Genomic DNA, 18,958 nt, shown 5'->3' on the forward strand with positions numbered 1-18,958 from the left:
TTGATTCCACTCACCTTGCCGACAAGCACTACCACAATTATTTTGCATTTCTGTTATGGGCCATGAGTGCCAAAATCCTATCCCTGTATGGTCATTATAAATACACCACAATAATGAAATAAGGCAAGAAAGCACTTATTTATATTTTCTCTAGTTATTTTCTGTAGAATAGTAGCTTGCTCTACCATCTTCCTGGTATTCCATAAACCTACCAGCAATTTTCAAAAGATTACATAACACTTCCATAAATCCGTAATGTTCAGCATTGTTTTTCAATTCTATTAGATTGTTAATTTTTATTAGTAAAAGAGATCGAATATGCAACCATTCCCACTTTATATCTCCACAATCTAATTATTGTAGTTCCAGTCTAGCCACAAACAAAATCTTACATATTAACGGCACTCACTACCACTTATATCTAGAGAGAACCAAGAATTAAACTAAAGAATGTCACATTTTCAAAATCAAGAGCTTAAACTTATATTAATATTAAGGAATGAGTATTAACTATTGATGGAAATATAATATTTATGTAAGATACGTCATTTACACTTGAAATGAAATAATATTGAATTTGAAGAGCATAGCTTCCTTTTATTATGGTAATTTTAAACAAGTAGTCCATTTACGGGAATATTACATTTTGCCAATAAATTAAAATCAGAAGAATGGATAATTGGTTTGTAGGCCATAGTATGGTATTAGAAGGAGAAACTTTTCTTCAATTCATTTCAGTCCATTAGTTTATATCTTTTCTCTTGGACACCCGTGACTCCCATCTGTATCTCAATAATCGTATGAAGAGGAACCTGGAAATCACAAATCTCATGTTAGATATCTTCAGCATATTCATCATCATTCACCAAAAGTGAAGATTTCTCCAACTGACAATGTGAACCCCACAAAAATTTGTTAACAAAACAATATAAGTAGGCAAAGAAAGGCAATCTCCATTCCATTAATTAATGTAATGTAACTAGAAACAACTGTAGTTTGTGCTTCAATAAATCCTCAATTTTGTCTTTGAAATTGTATGCACTTGTCATTTTAGTCCCTGACCTCAACTTTACTAAAGCTTTGATTTAATTTCTAATAGGAAAATATTATTTACGTTGCCCCTCTTCCAGAAATAAATAGCATTTTTTAAGATCCAGGACTAAAATGACCGACCCGTACAATATCACGAAGAGTAATAATACATCAACCCTTACACAAAGTATACATCTAACTGATGCTCTCTATTTTTCTCTCTTCTTGTCACATCATAATACCTATCATATCTACACTCTTCTTTCTTCTGTCTCTAACTGTCTCTAGGCATGTAATAGCACACAAGTGTCCATGCTTCATTTTCTTATCAGGAATGAAGTTAGGCTTTACTCATTGTTCTTTAAATATTTGCAATCAAGTCAATAAGCACAAAGCATCAACTCCATGTTTAATATGCACCCATCTAGTAAGAACAAGAAGTTCAGCTAAATAATTCACAAATTACCGCTATATGCGGAATTTCGTTCAAAGGTCTGTCAGCAAAATAAGCATATAGTGCCCTCAAAACTGCCTGCAATGTGAAACGTATGGAAAAACCTCACGGATTAGAACAGTCAACCATATAAAGTCTTTACAAGCATGAATGTAGCTTAATGACTTGCATACAACCTGGTGAGATATCACAACAACAGGTGCTCGTTGGCGCTCAAGCTCTATAATTACAGGTTCTAATCTGTATTATTACTAAAACTTGAGTTATTTATATCTAGCAAGTTGAAGCAAGGAACTAAATAATATTTATAAGATAAAATATACCTTTGAATGACATCCAAGTATGACTCACCACGAGGATAACGATACCTAAGCTTGTCCTTCTTGCGCGATCTGCAATAAGACAATAGGGGAGGGAAATAATAACTACTGAGTTTAAACAGCATCTTCTAACCCCAAAACCAAAAGATGTTTCACATTGTGCTTCTTTGTTATCTGCCATATTAGTTGCATTCAACTTGCAAATAAGAGAGAAATTACAAGTCTGCAAACATACTCATACTCCTCTGGCATGTTTTTCTTGATTTCTGCGTATGTCATACCATCACACACCCCTGCATTTATCTCATCAAGTGCACGCCATTGTATCTAACATATAGATAGTAAGTCAAAATGTGTACATTTGTCAACCTATTTCTTGTGAAATAAATAGCATGAATGTACACAACCATAAACTTAATTATGACACTAACCTTGGGAAATCCAACAATTGGAGTGGCTGTCAGAATTGTTCGTTGCAGTGTACTAGTCCATATCTAGACAAGAAGTTACAAATATCACAAATCATCATTCCCTTTAATACTTGCTTATACATGCTGTTTAGCAGATTCACTATAAATGATATATAATCATTGACACTGGATCACAGTTCAACATAAATGTTAAACGCAGATTTAGCAGACAATGCCTAAGCCATAAGTGTAAAAGGATAATAGTTTTCAAGCGTCAACTTTATTTGAGCATTGAATTTCAAGAGAAAAGGTAGAGATTGAATCTATACAATAGATAACGCTTACAGAAGCAGCCCGTTCTGATTTGAGACGCTTTCCAACAAACTTGGCAAGCTTCTTTGAATAAAGTTCTCCAGCCTCACTGTTATAACAAATTGAATAGTGTTCTAGGTATTCAACCAAATATTGAAAATGATTCTAATGCCAGATATCACATTAGAAAAGAAGGTAATGAAGCAACAATTCAAGGATAGAGGAGTTAGAACTATTACACCATTTCAACCTTGCAACAAAGTCCTTGAATTTATTATCTAACTACCTTTGTCTTCCCTCAGAAACCAATTGTGCCATAATACTATAAATAGATGACAACAAGACTTATTTCTACAATTGAAAGGGGGAGGGGTAGATTGAAGAAAAAGAAGACAGGGAAGCTTGAAGGTTCCAACAATAAAACCCCACTTTCCTGAGTAATTATTTGTTAATAAATCAAAATATCAAGCAGATTGTTCATTTGTTATCTGACCTTATTGCAGTATCCCCTCCAATTCTGCCTCTCACATTATCCTGACTTTCCCCATGTCGGGTAAGTAAAATTGGGCGTGGTGTAAGATGTGTATTTACCTGCATCACATAAATTTAGGTTCATAGAAATGTATGAAAACCAAATAGAATAAAGTTTCTATTTATTCATAAGTTACAAGTGGTACAAAGCCTATGCATAACTTTGTAGATATTAGTTTTATACACTACATAATAATTTCAACTACCATTAATAAAAAAATCATTTTCCTTTTATAACCATGACTCACTCCAAGAAAAGCAAGTCTATTCAAATCAAATTTAGACTGAGCAGTGCAATGTCCCTAGTAACATTTTCCAGGGATGTAGTCATATGAATTTATGAGTGAATATTAAAAAATTAGTTGATTAGATTAGTTCCAGCATCCATGGGTTTTGTGTATTTCCTGTTCCACGGAATTAGCCTTAACTTAAGATGACTTGGACACTAGCAGAAACAGCATTAGCTACCTATTAATTCTTTTAAATCTCCCTAACATGAACATACAATACAATGGTTCAGCTCAGTAATATTTTAACCTTAATCTGGTCAAGAAATCCTAACCCCACCCTATTAAATATAAATATTTCACTATCCTGCACCATGACATCACCATTATTCCTAAAACACGAACTTAAGAAACATGATCCCTTTATAATTAATAGCTGTCTAGCCCATAGTCTACAAGAGCCACTTTGTTCTTTCAGATTGAGTAGAAAAGTAAATCAGGGATTTGAGTTCAGATAGTAGAACTTTCCATTGAGGGGCTATAACTTATAAGGGTAAGTATCATAAAAATGTTTTCTTCATGTTTAGAAGATTAAGTCTGTTCCTTCATCTGTCCTATAAACTTGAAGTCAAACCCCGGGCAATAAAATTTGTAAAATTTGCTGCTTCCTTAAAGTTCTAGGCTAAGTGGCTTTCCACAAGGCCAATTACAAAAGCTCAATTATGCATTTCATCACGTAACACCAACCCAATTATGTATATTATGTAATATGTGGGTTAGTTGTAAGGAACTTTGTACCTTCACAGGATAAAAGTTCAGAGTGATGGGTCATTTACATTAATTTTCTCAATATTGGGTCAGATAGTATACTAATCTTAATTATTTTGTTTGTTTGTTTGTGCTGTGTGCGTGTGTGCATGTGTCAATCTTCGACTGTAATTTTGGTATTTAACTACATCCTTAAAAAATACTTACCAAGAAAAAGACAATTCGTCCAGGAAGGTAACCACTGATATTGTTCACCTAGACCAAAAGACAGAAGCTATTAACAATTAGCAATCAAAGTCACTTGAAACTAAATGGGTAGAGCAAAATTCAAGGACACACACACACAGGTACTCTACATTCAATCACGGCTAGTGTTCACAAAAATAAGAAGAGCCAGTGAATTCTAAGGCAAGAAAAAAGTTCTGAAGTCAATGCTTAACCACTCCATCAATGATCATAAGTTTATAAAACTGACTACGACTCTTCCTAGCTTGTCTGTCTCCACTGTGCTAGTTCTGATGCTGCTGTACACCATAACACTTTCATATGATAGCAATGTTCCTTTCCAATACTATTTCTTCTCAGCACAAACACATCTTGAATTTTGTGCTTTCAGTCAACCATGAAATAAATAAGACAAAGGGAAAGCAATGTTCGCAAAACTAAACCATTTCAATTCCAAGATACCATCATTAAGTCGTTGCAGCAACTACAATTTACATCTAGTTTCTATTAGAGTCTGGTAAAAATTACTAACCTGACCTAAGTCACTAACTTAACAGAGCTGGTTCCCAAACCAATTATGTCCAACACATCTTATGCTAATCTCATCAAAGATTTCTTGTTTGATATTACTTCATTCCATCACCTTTCAACTATCAAATTACAGCTAGTATATAGACAATAAACTATCAAATGTAATCTCTTACACTAGTCAACTAGATAATGAACTATCCAAAATAATTATGTTCAATGAAATAAAACATTGAGCTTACTTGTATTTGTCCACCATGCCCACTGACCATATCAATCATTTTTATGTAAGATCCTTCATTAACTGTCTCATAAACCTGGTGCATGGAATCAACATTATTTAAGGAAAAAGCTCAGCTTGAACAATCATAAAAAGTACACGTTATAGACTTGCCTTCTCATAATTTTCTAGACGATTTTTGAAGTCTTGCAATCCAGTCTCAAAATCTGGCCTGCAAAAGAAAGTTAATTGCATATGTATCCACATAGCCAACAAGATAGCATAGGTTTTAAATGAAACATTACTCTTCTGCATAATCAGGACTTTGCTGAATTTTAAGGCGAATATTCCTTTCAATTATATTTCTATCATTGCATATTGTTTCCAGGAAGATTATCTAAAACATAAACACAAAAAGATGGATCAGAAGAGTTCAAAACTAAATTTATCATTGTCATATCATATACTTATTTCAGTGCCATCATTGACTACCTTGCATCTTCCTTCAGCCAATTTCATCAGCATGTTTCTTCGTTCTTTGCTACTGTTTGTGGCATCAAATATCCCAACCTAAATAGAAATTAAAACTTATGCAAAATAACATGAAAGAACACATCAAAGTAACAAAAATATCCAACAAGAATGATCTTACCTGGCCTCCTTCTTGCATCCAAGATATCATATCTTCAAATGCCAGTGCTGCTACCTAATGGCACGTGATACATTAAAACTATGTACACAGAGAAAGGGTCAATGTGGTGTCACCTTTATGAGAACCATCTATAATAAATCAAATATTAGAAGTAGCATTAAATTAAAGTCTAACACAGTCTAAACATGCTGATGCCTGCCAATATGAATTTTTCTTTTGTTTCATTTATTCTAGATTAGCTGGGTGGTGTTACTTCATATTAATTCATGTAGTAATAAACAACTTATGGCCTAGCGTGCAAGCTATAGATTTTACTCGGTCAGTTGTCACAGACTCACAATTAAACTGTTCAAATTAAATAATTAAGAAAAAGGATCAAAATTACCTCATTGCGTGCCTCCACGCCTTCAGGATTGTCAGCTCGAAAGAAGTCAGCAGACTGCAAAGAAGAATATTACGTGATTAAGATTACCCAAGGAAACATGACAGGCTAGTGCAACATCTTTATTTCAAGAATAAAACAGTTAGAAAGGGAATCAGTTGTCACTGCCTCATGACATCGCAATATTGAAACTTTACGACCCTTACTGACAAGAGATTATATTTGATCATTGATATTGATAGTTATAAAATTTATTCTAAGGGTTTTGCCCAAATATCACAGCTTTTTTAACTGGTTAGACATTAGAGTTCAATACTTTTCACCTTCCATCATAAATTTCATTATGTAAATATTTAAGTTCAGAACAAGGAACCTGTAACACTATACTAGGTCCACATTTCAAGCCCACTGGGGTTTCATTTGAAGGGGTGTGTTGAAGTTGTAAAAACTTTTGTTTGTCTCCCATAGCTTAATAACTAAGCTTTTAGGTCAAGTGACTCAGACTAGGTGAGAAGTAAGTCCTTGTGAATACCTGCTTACTTGCTATTTCATGCCAATGCCTATTTTCTACCAATGAAAGGTTAATCAGTCATTTAAAAAAAAAAAAATCAGATTGGAAAAAAATAGTGAACACATTACACCTTACCAGAGAGTCAGAAACTAAGCTAGTGTTTGACAAACGTGTTAGATGAGGTGGAACATAACACATGGATTTTATTCTCTGTTTTGTGAATTTAAAACAATAGAACATGGAAGGGGGTTAAAACGTGCTACATTTTGGTTCCATTAAAAGGGACGCAACTGAGGAGAACTTAAGAACAGATCGTCACTTCAATTTTGTTCTGTCCACAAGTCAAATAATCACAAGTCTTTGGCATCGTGATCATACTTTCAATCATTTCCCTGGGGTATGAAAAACCACAAAAACAAGCACCCCATCAAAAATCAGTATGAAGCCCACAGAGCATCAACAACTGTGGGCCTTCTCTACAATATGAATCTCTTAGAATTTCAAACTAATATTCCTTTCAGACCAACTTTGTTAAAAGAGTAATGCTGCAAACACACCCATTTAGGGACAAAATGTCACAGTCCAACACTATATTCCTTTGGTGGTGGGGCTGGGTCAACTATTCAATTGAATGATATTGAGCACATTTCCCATTTCTTCTATAGAAACAGGTGGGCTATTTCTTTACAAATTGTGCTCATTTTCATATGTAGCAATTCTTCCTAGATCTCAGGCTCACAAATACCATCAATATCTACCAGAGAAGCAGCAATTAAAGCGATAATAAATATAGAAGTTGGGGGTGTGTCAAAGCAAAGCCCTGAGTACGGTTATCTAACAATTGAGAATGGGTGTGTATATGTATGAGGCCTTACTTTTGTTAAAAAGACACAATCACTGGCCATCAAACTTTTAGCAAATTATCTACTTACTACCTTCTTTTCAGTTTCTAAACTCCAAGTCTATTGTGTCATATTCCGATGAGTTCATCCCTAGATGTTACTCATTTGAACTTTAGAATTTAGAAAAGTAAATAGTTGAGTAAAATGTGTTAGGATCCAATTGCAAGGTATGTGACCTGAGTCTCACATTGGAACTGCCAGCATTGTAGTGTTCACCTGGGATTAGTGCATAGACGTTAGAATCCAATTGTAATGCATGGGACTTGAGTCCCTACATTGGAAGTAGGGGATTCTAGTGTGAGGTTTATAGGCTCATGAGCTCTCCAACTACAATGGCTAGCTTTTGTAGTGCAGTTATCCCAAGGTTCTTATCAAAACGTTAGATAAACATTGCCTTGGCATTATTTTAACCTGCTGTAACTTCCGCACTATCATGAACCACATTTATTCTCATGACAATCAGTATCATACATCAAAATATAGTACTACATGCAATGAGGGATATAAATGAAAGCAAAAATGAAGCACTAAATATATAAGAGAGACAAAAGATTTCATCAATCACGAGAACTTGTGCAATTAAATATTTACTGTAGTTATGCAGGTAATCTTTAAATGAGAAGGCATAAATTATTTCACAGATTCGTACAATAAACTTTACCTGATTAGCTCCATGCTTAAGGCGACGATACTGTGACATCCAAAAATAAGTGGGTTAATCTTCATAGTTCATACTTGACATATTTCCAGTTTTGCACTAGGTCAAAGTATATTGATTAAACAGATGAATGATGTTAAGAATGTAAACAACCTTCCCAACATTGAAGTGTTTGGTATTATGACCTAACCAACGAAGATATCTTGTAAGTTTAGCTGCAGTGAAAGTTTTACCTCTGGCTGGCAGACCCACCTACATAAAAAAATTAGTAAAAAATTAAAAATAATTTACTTTTAAAAAACCAAATTTACTAACTTTGATGAACTACAAATGGAAATGACATTTTTGCCAGGAATTTCCAAATTCTAGCTTTCATTATATGTTCTTAATTCCGAATCTCATCTAATATATGACTACAATTCCACATTGAAGCAATAAAAAAAAGAGTGGCTGAGAGAATTACTAAAACTATGAAAATTAATGAGTAACTAGTGCAGCGGAGTAAGAAACAATTCAACACATAATTCTAGAAGAATTTTGATATAAATCAAAGAAATATCATTCATATTACAGATTGCACCTAAATAATTACAAATCCAAAGGCTCTAAATAGAATTCATAATAAAAAGAAAACTCGGGAAAATAACTTAGAAAAGGAAACTAAACAAGATAGAAATATGAAACTAAACAAGATGGAAACTAATTATCTCATAATAAAATCGAAGCTAATTATCAAGTTTTGCATCAGTATCTAACTACTCATCATGCCAGAAAAATACCAGGATAATTCCCAAATGTCTATCTTCCTTGGGACCCAGCATCTGATCAGCAACAGCTGCAGCAGCGACGGCTCCAGCAGCAGCTGGCATTGAATTCTATCAATAAAAAGGTAAAGGAACAGACAATTATTTGTGGAAACCTCAAAACACAATAAGTTAGTTGACTAACAATAAATTTGAACAATAAACAAGAAATGGAAATCATGTATACAGACCTTGGTTTCGTTATCCAAATTGAGATCAGTAGAGAAAATATTTGAACTAGAAGATTTTACAAGTCTAGGAGATCCAACACCTCTATCAACAAAAAGTCCCCTCTGACTCTCTTGCTTTTGCAGAGGTGAAAATGTTCCAACTGACTTGGATTCAACCATTCCAGAACTTTGAAAAATCTTAGATGGATCAGGCACAATAACCTGCATCTCCTGATTGGAACATCAGCATAACCTATTAGATGTAATGAATTATGTATTGCAGGATCAAGAGTCAATAGAATCTATAAGCCTACTTCCTTGCGTATTTCCTCTTAATTCATTACTTATAATTTATAAAGACATAGTAACTTATCACAGAGAGAGAGAGAGAGAGTCAAATTAACACTTTGTAGACTCAAGCATCTGCCTGCTAGTCACAGATATCAACAAACAGAAGACAATGCATAGTCAATCTTGAAAGAAATAGTCTTATGTAAATAAAGTTATAGATCCATTACAAATACAGAAAAATAAAGATTCATGATAGAGCACCAAATTTGCACATTATAATATCAAGCATCTGTCTGATAATAAAAATTAAGGAGCATAGAAGGCATGTTCAATCGAAAGAATTAAATTCTTATGTACATACAGTTACAGATTCATTAGAAAAAGAAAAAAAGTAAAGATACATGGTGAAAAAAATGAACAGATTGAAAATAAGAACAGAGAATTTATTAAAGGGATTACAATCTATCCTAGGACTGATTCAAGTTTTTAATTAGTCAATCATCCTCACAACAATAAGAGCTGTAAATAACTAAAAATGTAATCATAATTTTAAAATGCGATTTTGAAAGTAAAACCTTGATGGGATATGAACTGCTGCCAGACCCACAAATTAGTGACCTTGGATTCTCTGTCATGTTAGCGGCATATACATGTGCTGAATTTGCAGCAGTTGCGGGAGTTGGGACAACATAATGCTCAAGATCAAGTTCCAAACCCACAGAACAACCATTCTGAACCAAAAAGATAAAGTAAGCCTAAATTAGTTGGAATTAAAGAATTACATTACATTAGATATAGAACAATCAAAACATAAAATTAATAGGACTATCAAACTGACCAATATTTTTGCACTTCAAGTTGAAATATATTGTCTAGAAAAAGGTGAGGTTTTAAGTGCAAGACATCTGGCATGTACATACTATCTCAAGAGTTAGAACCAGATTAACACTTTGTTCTACAGATAACAAGGAAACAGAGGATTACAAAGTAAAATGAAGGTGGCCAAGAGGAGGGATTTTATTTTGATCTTACCTCACCACCAGTCTGAGGTGCTGAATTTATGCTCACATCCGGAATCCATCTCACAGATGAAGGACGGAAATTATCCTGATAAGCCCTCCAACTAGCTGCAAGGTCAAAGGGAGAAACCCTGTCTGCTTTAACAAACACTTGATACTCAAGAACCTCGCCACTATCAAGCCTAAACAACGCAAGCCTTGCATCCTCTTGCAATGCTCCCCCCACAAGCAGGCGGCTAGGACCCTCCTCAACAAAACAAGGTGTATTGCTGTCCTTAGGCTTCAACAGGAACTTGAAATCCAAGGTTTCTGAAATCCATGCATTATTCAAAAAACTAAACACCCCTTCAATTTCACTAGTGAGACAATCATGCACAACACAATTTCCATAACCTAACTCCATTTATTTCACAAAAGCACCAAGACACCTTAATACTAGACTCCCTGTTCACACTAAAGGCAACAAAAGCATTGCTAAGAGTCACATTTTCCTTCCTTTTTCTCCCCCATAACCTCTGAATCTCAAGACATTATCTACTGTTTATTGAGCATACTTTTGTTAAGTCAATGAGATAAGGAAAAAACAAGAGACAAATTGTTAAAAAATACAACTTTTCAAAGGAAAAAAACCCTGAAACTTCAATAAAAGTCAAAGCAAATAAAGGAAGGAAGGAAAAGGCATTACCACGATTAGGTGGAACAACAAAGCTAAATTCTGAAACCCGCACATAGTTCAAAAAGCTAAACACCCCTTCAATTGCACTTTTATATAAGGATAGTCTTTCTATCTTTTGTTCTAAATATACTTTTGAAATTGAAAGCTCCCCGTGCTAACAATCACACACAACACACTTTTCATCACCAAACTCCATTCCTTTCACAAAATTGCCAAGACACCTCAATACCAGACACCCTCCTCATGGTGAAGGCAACAAAGCCATTGCCAAGAGCCACACTTTCCTTCCTTTTTTCCACATAAGCTTAAGACATTATCCATTATTTTATTGAGTACACTTTTGTTAAGTTAATGAGATATTATAAAAAAAAATGAGAAAATGCACTCTTTACTTTGTCATTCAATTAGAAATTGAGGTGTATGGTAAATTTGTTGATTTTTACAATAAATGTCTTGAAAGTTGTCACACCTATCATGATTTCTGATTGATAAACAATTAAAACCTTACAATAACTACCTTTAAAGTCGACACCACTCCTACCATATTTTCTGATTGGTTGCGAGTGTAAAGCTTTTTTTGTTAGCGATCGTGCATAGAAATTAAGCTAATTAAAAATTGCAATATTTGAATAGGAAAAAAAAAATTGGAAACAAAAACCAAAAAAGTAAAAGGCATTACCGTGATTAGGTGGGACAACAAAGCTAAGTTCCCACATTGACATCGATTCCCGCTCCATGAAAAGCTAACACCAAAACCCATATAAGCAATGAGAAACAACGAAAAGGAAGACACACCCAGTAACACACGAACCAAAGGAAGAAAAGGTTAGGGATCAAAATTACAGCTTTGGAAGGATCCCAAGAACCCACGAGAGGAACAGAGCCATAAACGTGAGGAACAAGGTCCCCTGTGAGCTTGTGATTCTCCATCTTGAGAGACACGTAGAGTTGGCCACCTGCATGGTCGAGCCTCTCACGCTCTTCCTTGCTCCCTTCATCTGCGTCCTTCGATGCACCCGTTCCCATCTCTCTCTATGATGATGATTCTGCAAAGTGTGTGTGTGTGTGTGGAAATTGTTATTGTTGTTGTTGTTGTGTGCGTGTGTAGTGTGTGGATGTGGGTGGATAAAAAATGGATAGGAAGAAGAGGGATGGGTATGTTTATATGTTTGGTGTGGATAGAGAAAAAAAAAAAAAAGAGGATTTAGGGAATTGGAAAGCGAGAATGCGAGAGAGACAAGGGAGTGAGGTTGTTGAGTGAAGGTGTTGCTCTGTCTTGTTGGACCCTTTATAACTCTCTGTCTAAAGCTTTTTATATTTTGTGTTCCATGATTGTGTTCTCTTTTTATCATTCCTTTTTTATAGTATCAAACTAAAACTAGTAAGTAATTAGTAACTGATTCTGATTCGAGGTATGAGGTATGAGAGCATATAATTACAATTTTTGTTTCTCTTACCTTTTTTCGATGTATCTTAAAAAAAACATTTAAAATTAAAAGAAATACGTTGTTGTTTTATGAAATTTTTGGAAAAAAGATGACTCCCAATTTAAATAAAAAAAGCTTTTAGATTGAAAAAATATCTAAAAAGTATTTATAGAATTTAACGATTAACACTATAAAATAATTCTATTTTTCATATATTTCTTTCGTGTATCTAATTATAAGTATCTTTTAATTAATTTACATTTTTAAGAAAAATAATTAATTTAGTTAATCACGTTAAATTTATCAATTATTTATATTATTATTTTAAAATTATTTTTTTTTATTTTTCTATTCACTTAATTACTTTTCATTAATATTTGGAGAAAAAATAATTAAACTAGAGTATGTAAAAAAAAATATTATATTTAGAAGGTAGAAAAAAATCTTATAAAAATGAATAAACAAATTTCTAAAAAGAATCTTATAATTATAAATACTGATGAAGTAATAAAAAATATTAATATAATTATTATTAAAATTAACATATTTATTATATATAGTCATTTATAAATGATTCACGTTATAAAACAATTTTATATTTTTTTAATGAAAACAATATTATATTTAAATGCATAATTTTTTCATATTTATATTTAGCTCGTTTCAAAGATATGTGTGAGGATAAGGTTGATGACTTTTAATTTTAAAAAGTATTTCTCTTGTTGAATATGCTTTGTTGTGGGTCATTGATTTCTGTATTTTTTTTTTTTGCGATAATAAAGAATAATTTCTTTAATTTAATTGTACTCAAAGTATAAAATACTTTTATATAATTTTTAAAGTAATTATTATAAAAATAAATAAAATTATCATATATAATATATTATAACTGAATCATAAAGTAAAACTTTTTACTATAAAAGTGTATAATTATTTTCTCTAATTTGTTAATATTTTCTACTTGATTAATGTTTCTTTCGAGTATTCGTTAAAAAAAGAGAATAATTTATTATGAAAAAGAAGGATCTTATAGTAATAAATTACTTTTACTGTAAAAAAAGTAATAAATTACTTTTAATATGCTTGTGTGTTTTAGTTTAACATTTAAACAATTTAATTACTATTACTTTTTCCACCAAACAAAATTATTATTACTTTAGTATCTTTACAAATCATTTTAATTAAAAAAGGAATATATTGACTTTCTCTGAAGAACAGGCATTTATATTAATCATTTTCACATCTTGCTTCTGCGTCATTTTTATGAATAATAACAAATTTATCAAGGACACCACGTTGAGATTCAATTAGCTTTTCAACTTTTCGTTTTTTCTTCAATTTTTCATAATCAGATTCATACTTTCTATTTGACATTTTCTTTTGTAAATAATCAAAACAAAAAAATTAACTAAATATTAAAGAAATCTAAATAAACTAAACTCTAAAATAAATATAGAAAATGATTATCGATGAACAGAATGATAGAACCTGAAATTGGAAACAGACAGAGATTTTGTTGTTTAGATGTTGTGTTAAGCGCAAGGGTGCTACGTGATACGTGTGCGTACCCAGAGTCATGCCCGTGAAATGAATCGTTCCACCAATCCACAGGGATGGAGATGAAAGGCTCCGTACGCAGGACGCCGGTATGCATGCGGTTTATAGGCGTTCAAAATTTAGACGATGTCGAATCTAGAGAGGTTGAGCCGCGGAGACAAAGTTTGATCAATAGACAATAGGTTTCGGGAAGGAGAAGAATAGATTTTTTTTTATGAACAGAAGATGAGGAGATAAAAAAACGTGAAGAATGAAGTCAGGAAGGGAATTGGGATGGTCGGATGAGTTAAAGGAAAGTTAATATGAATTTACTTTTTTGGATAAATAAAATACTTTAAATGACATTAATTGTGATATTGATTAATTTTTAAAAAGATGATATTGATTGACTAATTTTTAGGGAAGAGAGAGATTCTAAATTATTTTATTTTGATCAATTAAAATTTGTTAATAGTTAGTAATAAAAAAAAATTAAAGGGAAGCCACCCAAGCTAAATCCAATAAGCAGCTGAATATGAGAAAGCTCATGAAGCCTAATACCGGCTGAATATATGGCAGATTAAAATGTATGTCACTATGCTCTCTTGCTTTCCAAGATTACTGGCCTGATTCAGGGATGGAGCAGAAAGTCTTTATCTTATGCAGGTAAGCTAGAGTTGATCAGAGCAGTTATTCAAGGAATTGTGAATTTCTAGATGGAGATTTTTCTTTTGCCTCAATCTGTTCTGGACCAGATCAATACTTCGTGTTGTACTTTTCTGTAGGGCAAAACGGATATTGGCAAAAACAAGCCCTTGGTTACTTGGTCAGTAGTTTGTTCTCCGAAAAAAGAAGGGGGTTCAAACCTTTTTAATCTCAAGGACTGGAACCTTGCGCTTCTTCCCCATATCCTGTGGGACTTTCATTGTAAGAAAGATTCTCTATGGGTTCGGTGGGTTCACCATTACTATTTCAGAGGGAGCGATGTGGGGAATTACAATACTTCTTCATCAGATTAAGTTTTGATAAAGAAAATCATTCAAATAAGGGACTTTATTATCTCCAAAGAGCTAAGTATGAAATATGCCAAAAAAAGGATTCAATCTTGGAGCACCAATGAACAATTGTTTGTTGGCAAAGTCTATGAATACATTAGAGGTGTCAAGCCTACTGTTAGTTGGTGTCCTGTTATATGGAACCCAGCAATCCCCCCTAAGATGTCTTTTATTTTATGGCTTGCTAAAAGGAACCGACTACTTACTCTTGACAAAGCTGCTTTTTTGAACAAGGGTTTCCTCTGCCCTTTATGTTCAAATGAGGCTGAGTCAAATGCTCATTTGTTCTTTTCTTGTAGGAAATCTCTCCAAGTTTGGGCTCACATTCGTGATTTGACTCCTTTCTGCCGTAGACGTTTCACTTCTTTGCAGCGTATTACTGACTCTTTAATTAGGGACATATCCACATCAGGTGTCCAAGGAAAATTTCGTTGCCTGGCTATAGCAATTATAGTCTACTGCATCTGGCTGTTTAGGAACAAACTGATTTTTGAAGATTATCAATTTTCTGTAATAGAAGTCATTAGCAAGATTAAATTTCTTATGTATAGACAAGCGCACTTGTTGCATTTGTTTTAGCATCTTGATCTAGGCATTCTTGTATTAGGGAGACTTTTGTTTTTCTCTAACTACGGTGTATGCTCCGTTTATTGTTGTATCATTTTGAGTTTAATATAATTTACAATTTTCCCAAAAAAATATACATCAATATTATTCTTGGAGTATATTAATAGTATTATTGAGTGTCATGTACACTTTCAATATGCTTCTTTTTTTAAAATCAGCAAAACACATTTCATTAACATGGTACAGTGGTACCCAAATAACAAAACACGGTACAAAGATAGATAATCCAGCTTGTAGCAATGAGGTTAATCTGTATTGATATCACCTAACATAAAAATACTTATTAAACCCTAGCCAGCAAACTGGGCATGTGAAAACAAGCAGTTTACATTGTATATCAGAAATCTATATCCCCCCTCCTTTAGCGCTAAATCTGCTGGCCTTACACCCCCTCCTAATTATTTAGGCACCACCTCACCCACCATAAGTCAATCACCCCACATTGCTGATTCTAATTTTATAGCCCCCAATCCAATAGCATCATAACATTTCGTTTAAGCACTATTGAGTACGGTTATGAAACTGAGAGTTTATGTAGACTTATGAGAGTTTTATAAAGTCGACTCGTGAACTCAACTCATAGACTCGTAAGAGTATTCAAAAATAATAACAAAATATCTATAAATAAGATACTAATTAAACATTTCAACAATATAATAAAGTAAAATAGTAAATCATAAATTTCATAATACTTAAATAATCAAATCTAACAATGCATCACTACTAGATAATAACTTATAGATGTTATAGTAGTGGTAGATCATTCCCCATTGAGAGTTTAATGTTATTAGAGAACAAGGATTTAATGTTATTAAATGTAAGAATTTTTTTATTGGGGAAGAACACACTAAATGAAGGTATCTTGAATACTAAACAGATAGAAAATAACACAAAATGATTTATATTTTGGTATAATTTTTGTAACTTGCTGACTTGTTGACTCGGTGATAAACTCAAAAGTTTTCTGAGTTTACTTAGAGTTTATAGATTCTACTCAGAGTCTACTAAAAAGAAGATTTACATACAAATTAACTCAAAAGTTTTCTGAGTTTACTTAGAGTTTATAGATTCTACTCAGAGTCTACTAAAAAGAAGATTTACATACAAATTAACTCAAAAAGGAACATAAGTAAACTTATAAACTTGTAAGAGTTCATAAGTTAATTCGAGAATATGATAACATGTTCTTGAGACACATTTTTGTGTGTTGTTACTCCACTCCACAATAGAGCACCTGAAGTTTAGTACCAATAACCAAGACCAAACAAAGAACTTAAGTACCATATCAGAAATTTCAACAGAATCTGTATTAAAAACAATGTTATGCATGATTCTAGTTTTATATTATTTTCAGTCTAGTTTTCAATCATCTAATCATTTTTTTTCTTCAAATTATCGATTAGAAATATCCTAATATGTTGTGATTCTCATCATTTATGCCAATCATGATTTTAGTAAGAATTTTTATGATTGGTTACGTCTTTTTAACTAGCTTCGGTTCAGAGTTCATTTTAGTTATAGTTCAGATTTTAAAAATTAGGTAGTTGGATAAAATTAATTGAAAAAGTAGTTAGTAGTTGAAAGTTATGTAATTGAATTATAAGTATTTATAAAATTATTTGTTAAAAATAGCTGAAAATATAAAATTACATAAATTGATATAAAATTTTACCCTAAATAGAATATATTAAAAAATAAATTTAATAAATATTCAAAGACAAGAAGGAAATAAATATAAGAAGCAAGATGCTAGTCTTTTAAAAAATTCTACTTCAAATAGCGTCTTAAAAAATACTAGAACCTATTAAGAAAAGTTTTTTTTACAAAATAGTTAAATAAAATTTTCAACTAATATAAAATGCTAAAAGCAAGCTTAAATGTCTTGCCAGCACACTCTTAAACTTTTTGTATTCTAAGGCAATATTCGACAAACCATTTCAGTTTGTTTTTAACTCTTTTTACTTGCTGAAAATTTTGTTTGATTGTTCGGTAAACAAAAGTAACTTCTAGCGTTTTTGTAAAGACAAATATCACCAAAAAAGTGATTAGACGATGCAAACAAACTTTGTAAGAACAAATGAGTTTTCAATACAAAATCAAATTCAAACTCTAGGTCAGTTAAAGACAGAAGAGAGATAAGCATATATAAGACACATAAAATTATACTGATTTGTCTCTATCATTTAGACTACGCTTGCCCCATTCTTAGCTAACTATCAAGTTTCACTAACTTATCAAAGTTATTATTATGTCACGATCACTTCTGACTCAACAAATCAAGCTCTACCCAAGCTTGTTAAACTCATTATTTGTTCTACCAAGTCAATGCTAACTTTATACAAATATCTGTTTGCACAATGAATAACTCTTAATCATCTTACAGATGAATATACAATCTCAACACTTAATCTTTTCTCTCAAGATGCTCAAAGTGTTTTGAAAACTTTTTCAAACTATACAAAAATTTACAGAAGAGCTTTTTACATAAAGAATTTGGATGATAGCACGTAGGTTCATGTTTCATTCTTTCATAGCTTCCAGTATTTATAGGCCTTCATCTCCAAGTGTTTGTTGTCTCTCAATGAGTAGATTTCTTCACTTAAGCTTGTATTTGATGTTTGTGGTTGTTGAAGCATTAAATGCACGTCATTCTTCTTGCAACAAAACCACTCTAATTGGCTTTCATGTTTAACACTTCAGCAGAAAAATCACTCCCCTTGAGTCAGAGCAGGTTTGCTATAACAAAGTGTGTCTTTTGATGCTATTTGGCACTTCCAAAGCTCAAACTTCCTTATAGGATTTGACAAATCCTAAAAGAATGTCTCTCCAAAACGAATATCATGACACATAAATAAATGAAGTCTTAAATATAATATTTAAATGTATCAAATCATGATTTGATTATTTTGTTTCCATTTGATACTTCAGACTTAGGATGTATGTAACATTGTCTGGTATTGTGTAAGACACAACTTTTAACTTTTGTATTTATTTGTATCTAATTAAAATAATTAGGAGTCTTGATTCGTCTTAAGACACAAATTTCTTTTGACTTAATAATTTTTTAATAGCTTCTAGCATTTTTTAAAATGCTACTTGAAGACTATGTTCAACAAAACTAGATGAAAGCTCAAAAGTTAATTGGAAAACTAGTTGGTAGATGAAAGTTGATAGTTAAAAGTTGAAAAGCTAACTAATTAAATTATAAATATTCGGTAAAAC

The 18,958-nt window shown here is 32.4% G+C and overlaps 1 protein-coding gene across 2 annotated transcripts; it reads right to left on the bottom strand.

Moving 5' to 3' along the window:
• Positions 1-571: 571 nt before the first annotated feature.
• LOC100800965 (6-phosphofructo-2-kinase/fructose-2,6-bisphosphatase) lies at positions 572-12,384 on the bottom strand. Of its 2 annotated transcripts, none has more exons than XM_041006498.1 (23): positions 11,935-12,384; positions 11,771-11,834; positions 10,429-10,724; positions 9,972-10,127; positions 9,127-9,327; positions 8,912-9,007; positions 8,286-8,384; positions 8,136-8,165; positions 6,065-6,118; positions 5,680-5,733; positions 5,520-5,597; positions 5,333-5,424; positions 5,202-5,259; positions 5,050-5,124; positions 4,262-4,309; positions 3,022-3,119; positions 2,562-2,637; positions 2,238-2,300; positions 2,042-2,133; positions 1,810-1,878; positions 1,663-1,726; positions 1,499-1,564; positions 572-812 (listed from the first exon to the last, which is right to left on the bottom strand). In XM_041006498.1, exons 1-23 carry the CDS (start codon positions 12,115-12,117, stop codon positions 735-737), a joined length of 2,190 nt encoding a protein of 729 aa, XP_040862432.1. In that variant the 5' UTR covers positions 12,118-12,384; the 3' UTR covers positions 572-734. The 2 variants fall into 2 exon arrangements, with proteins under 2 accessions (XP_040862432.1, XP_006591237.1); XM_006591174.4 differs by having other exon boundaries at positions 9,127-9,336; positions 11,935-12,382.
• Between the last annotated feature and the right edge of the window lie 6,574 nt (positions 12,385-18,958).

This window comes from Glycine max, chromosome 11 (genome assembly GCF_000004515.6).
Source record: "Glycine max cultivar Williams 82 chromosome 11, Glycine_max_v4.0, whole genome shotgun sequence".
Taxonomy (NCBI): domain Eukaryota; kingdom Viridiplantae; phylum Streptophyta; class Magnoliopsida; order Fabales; family Fabaceae; genus Glycine; species Glycine max.

Bases quoted from the DNA above. Each gene is read 5' to 3' on its own strand.
- LOC100800965 (XM_006591174.4), bottom strand. From the start codon at position 12,117: ATGGGAACGGGTGCATCGAAGGACGCAGATGAAGGGAGCAAGGAAGAG. The intron at 10,725-11,770 runs GTAATGCCTTTT...CATGGATTTCAG, and splicing joins TGTTGTCCCACCTAATCACG to AAACCTTGGATTTCAAGTTC. The intron at 2,638-3,021 runs GTCAGATAACAA...TTGTTATAACAG, and splicing joins GGAGGGGATACTGCAATAAG to TGAGGCTGGAGAACTTTATT.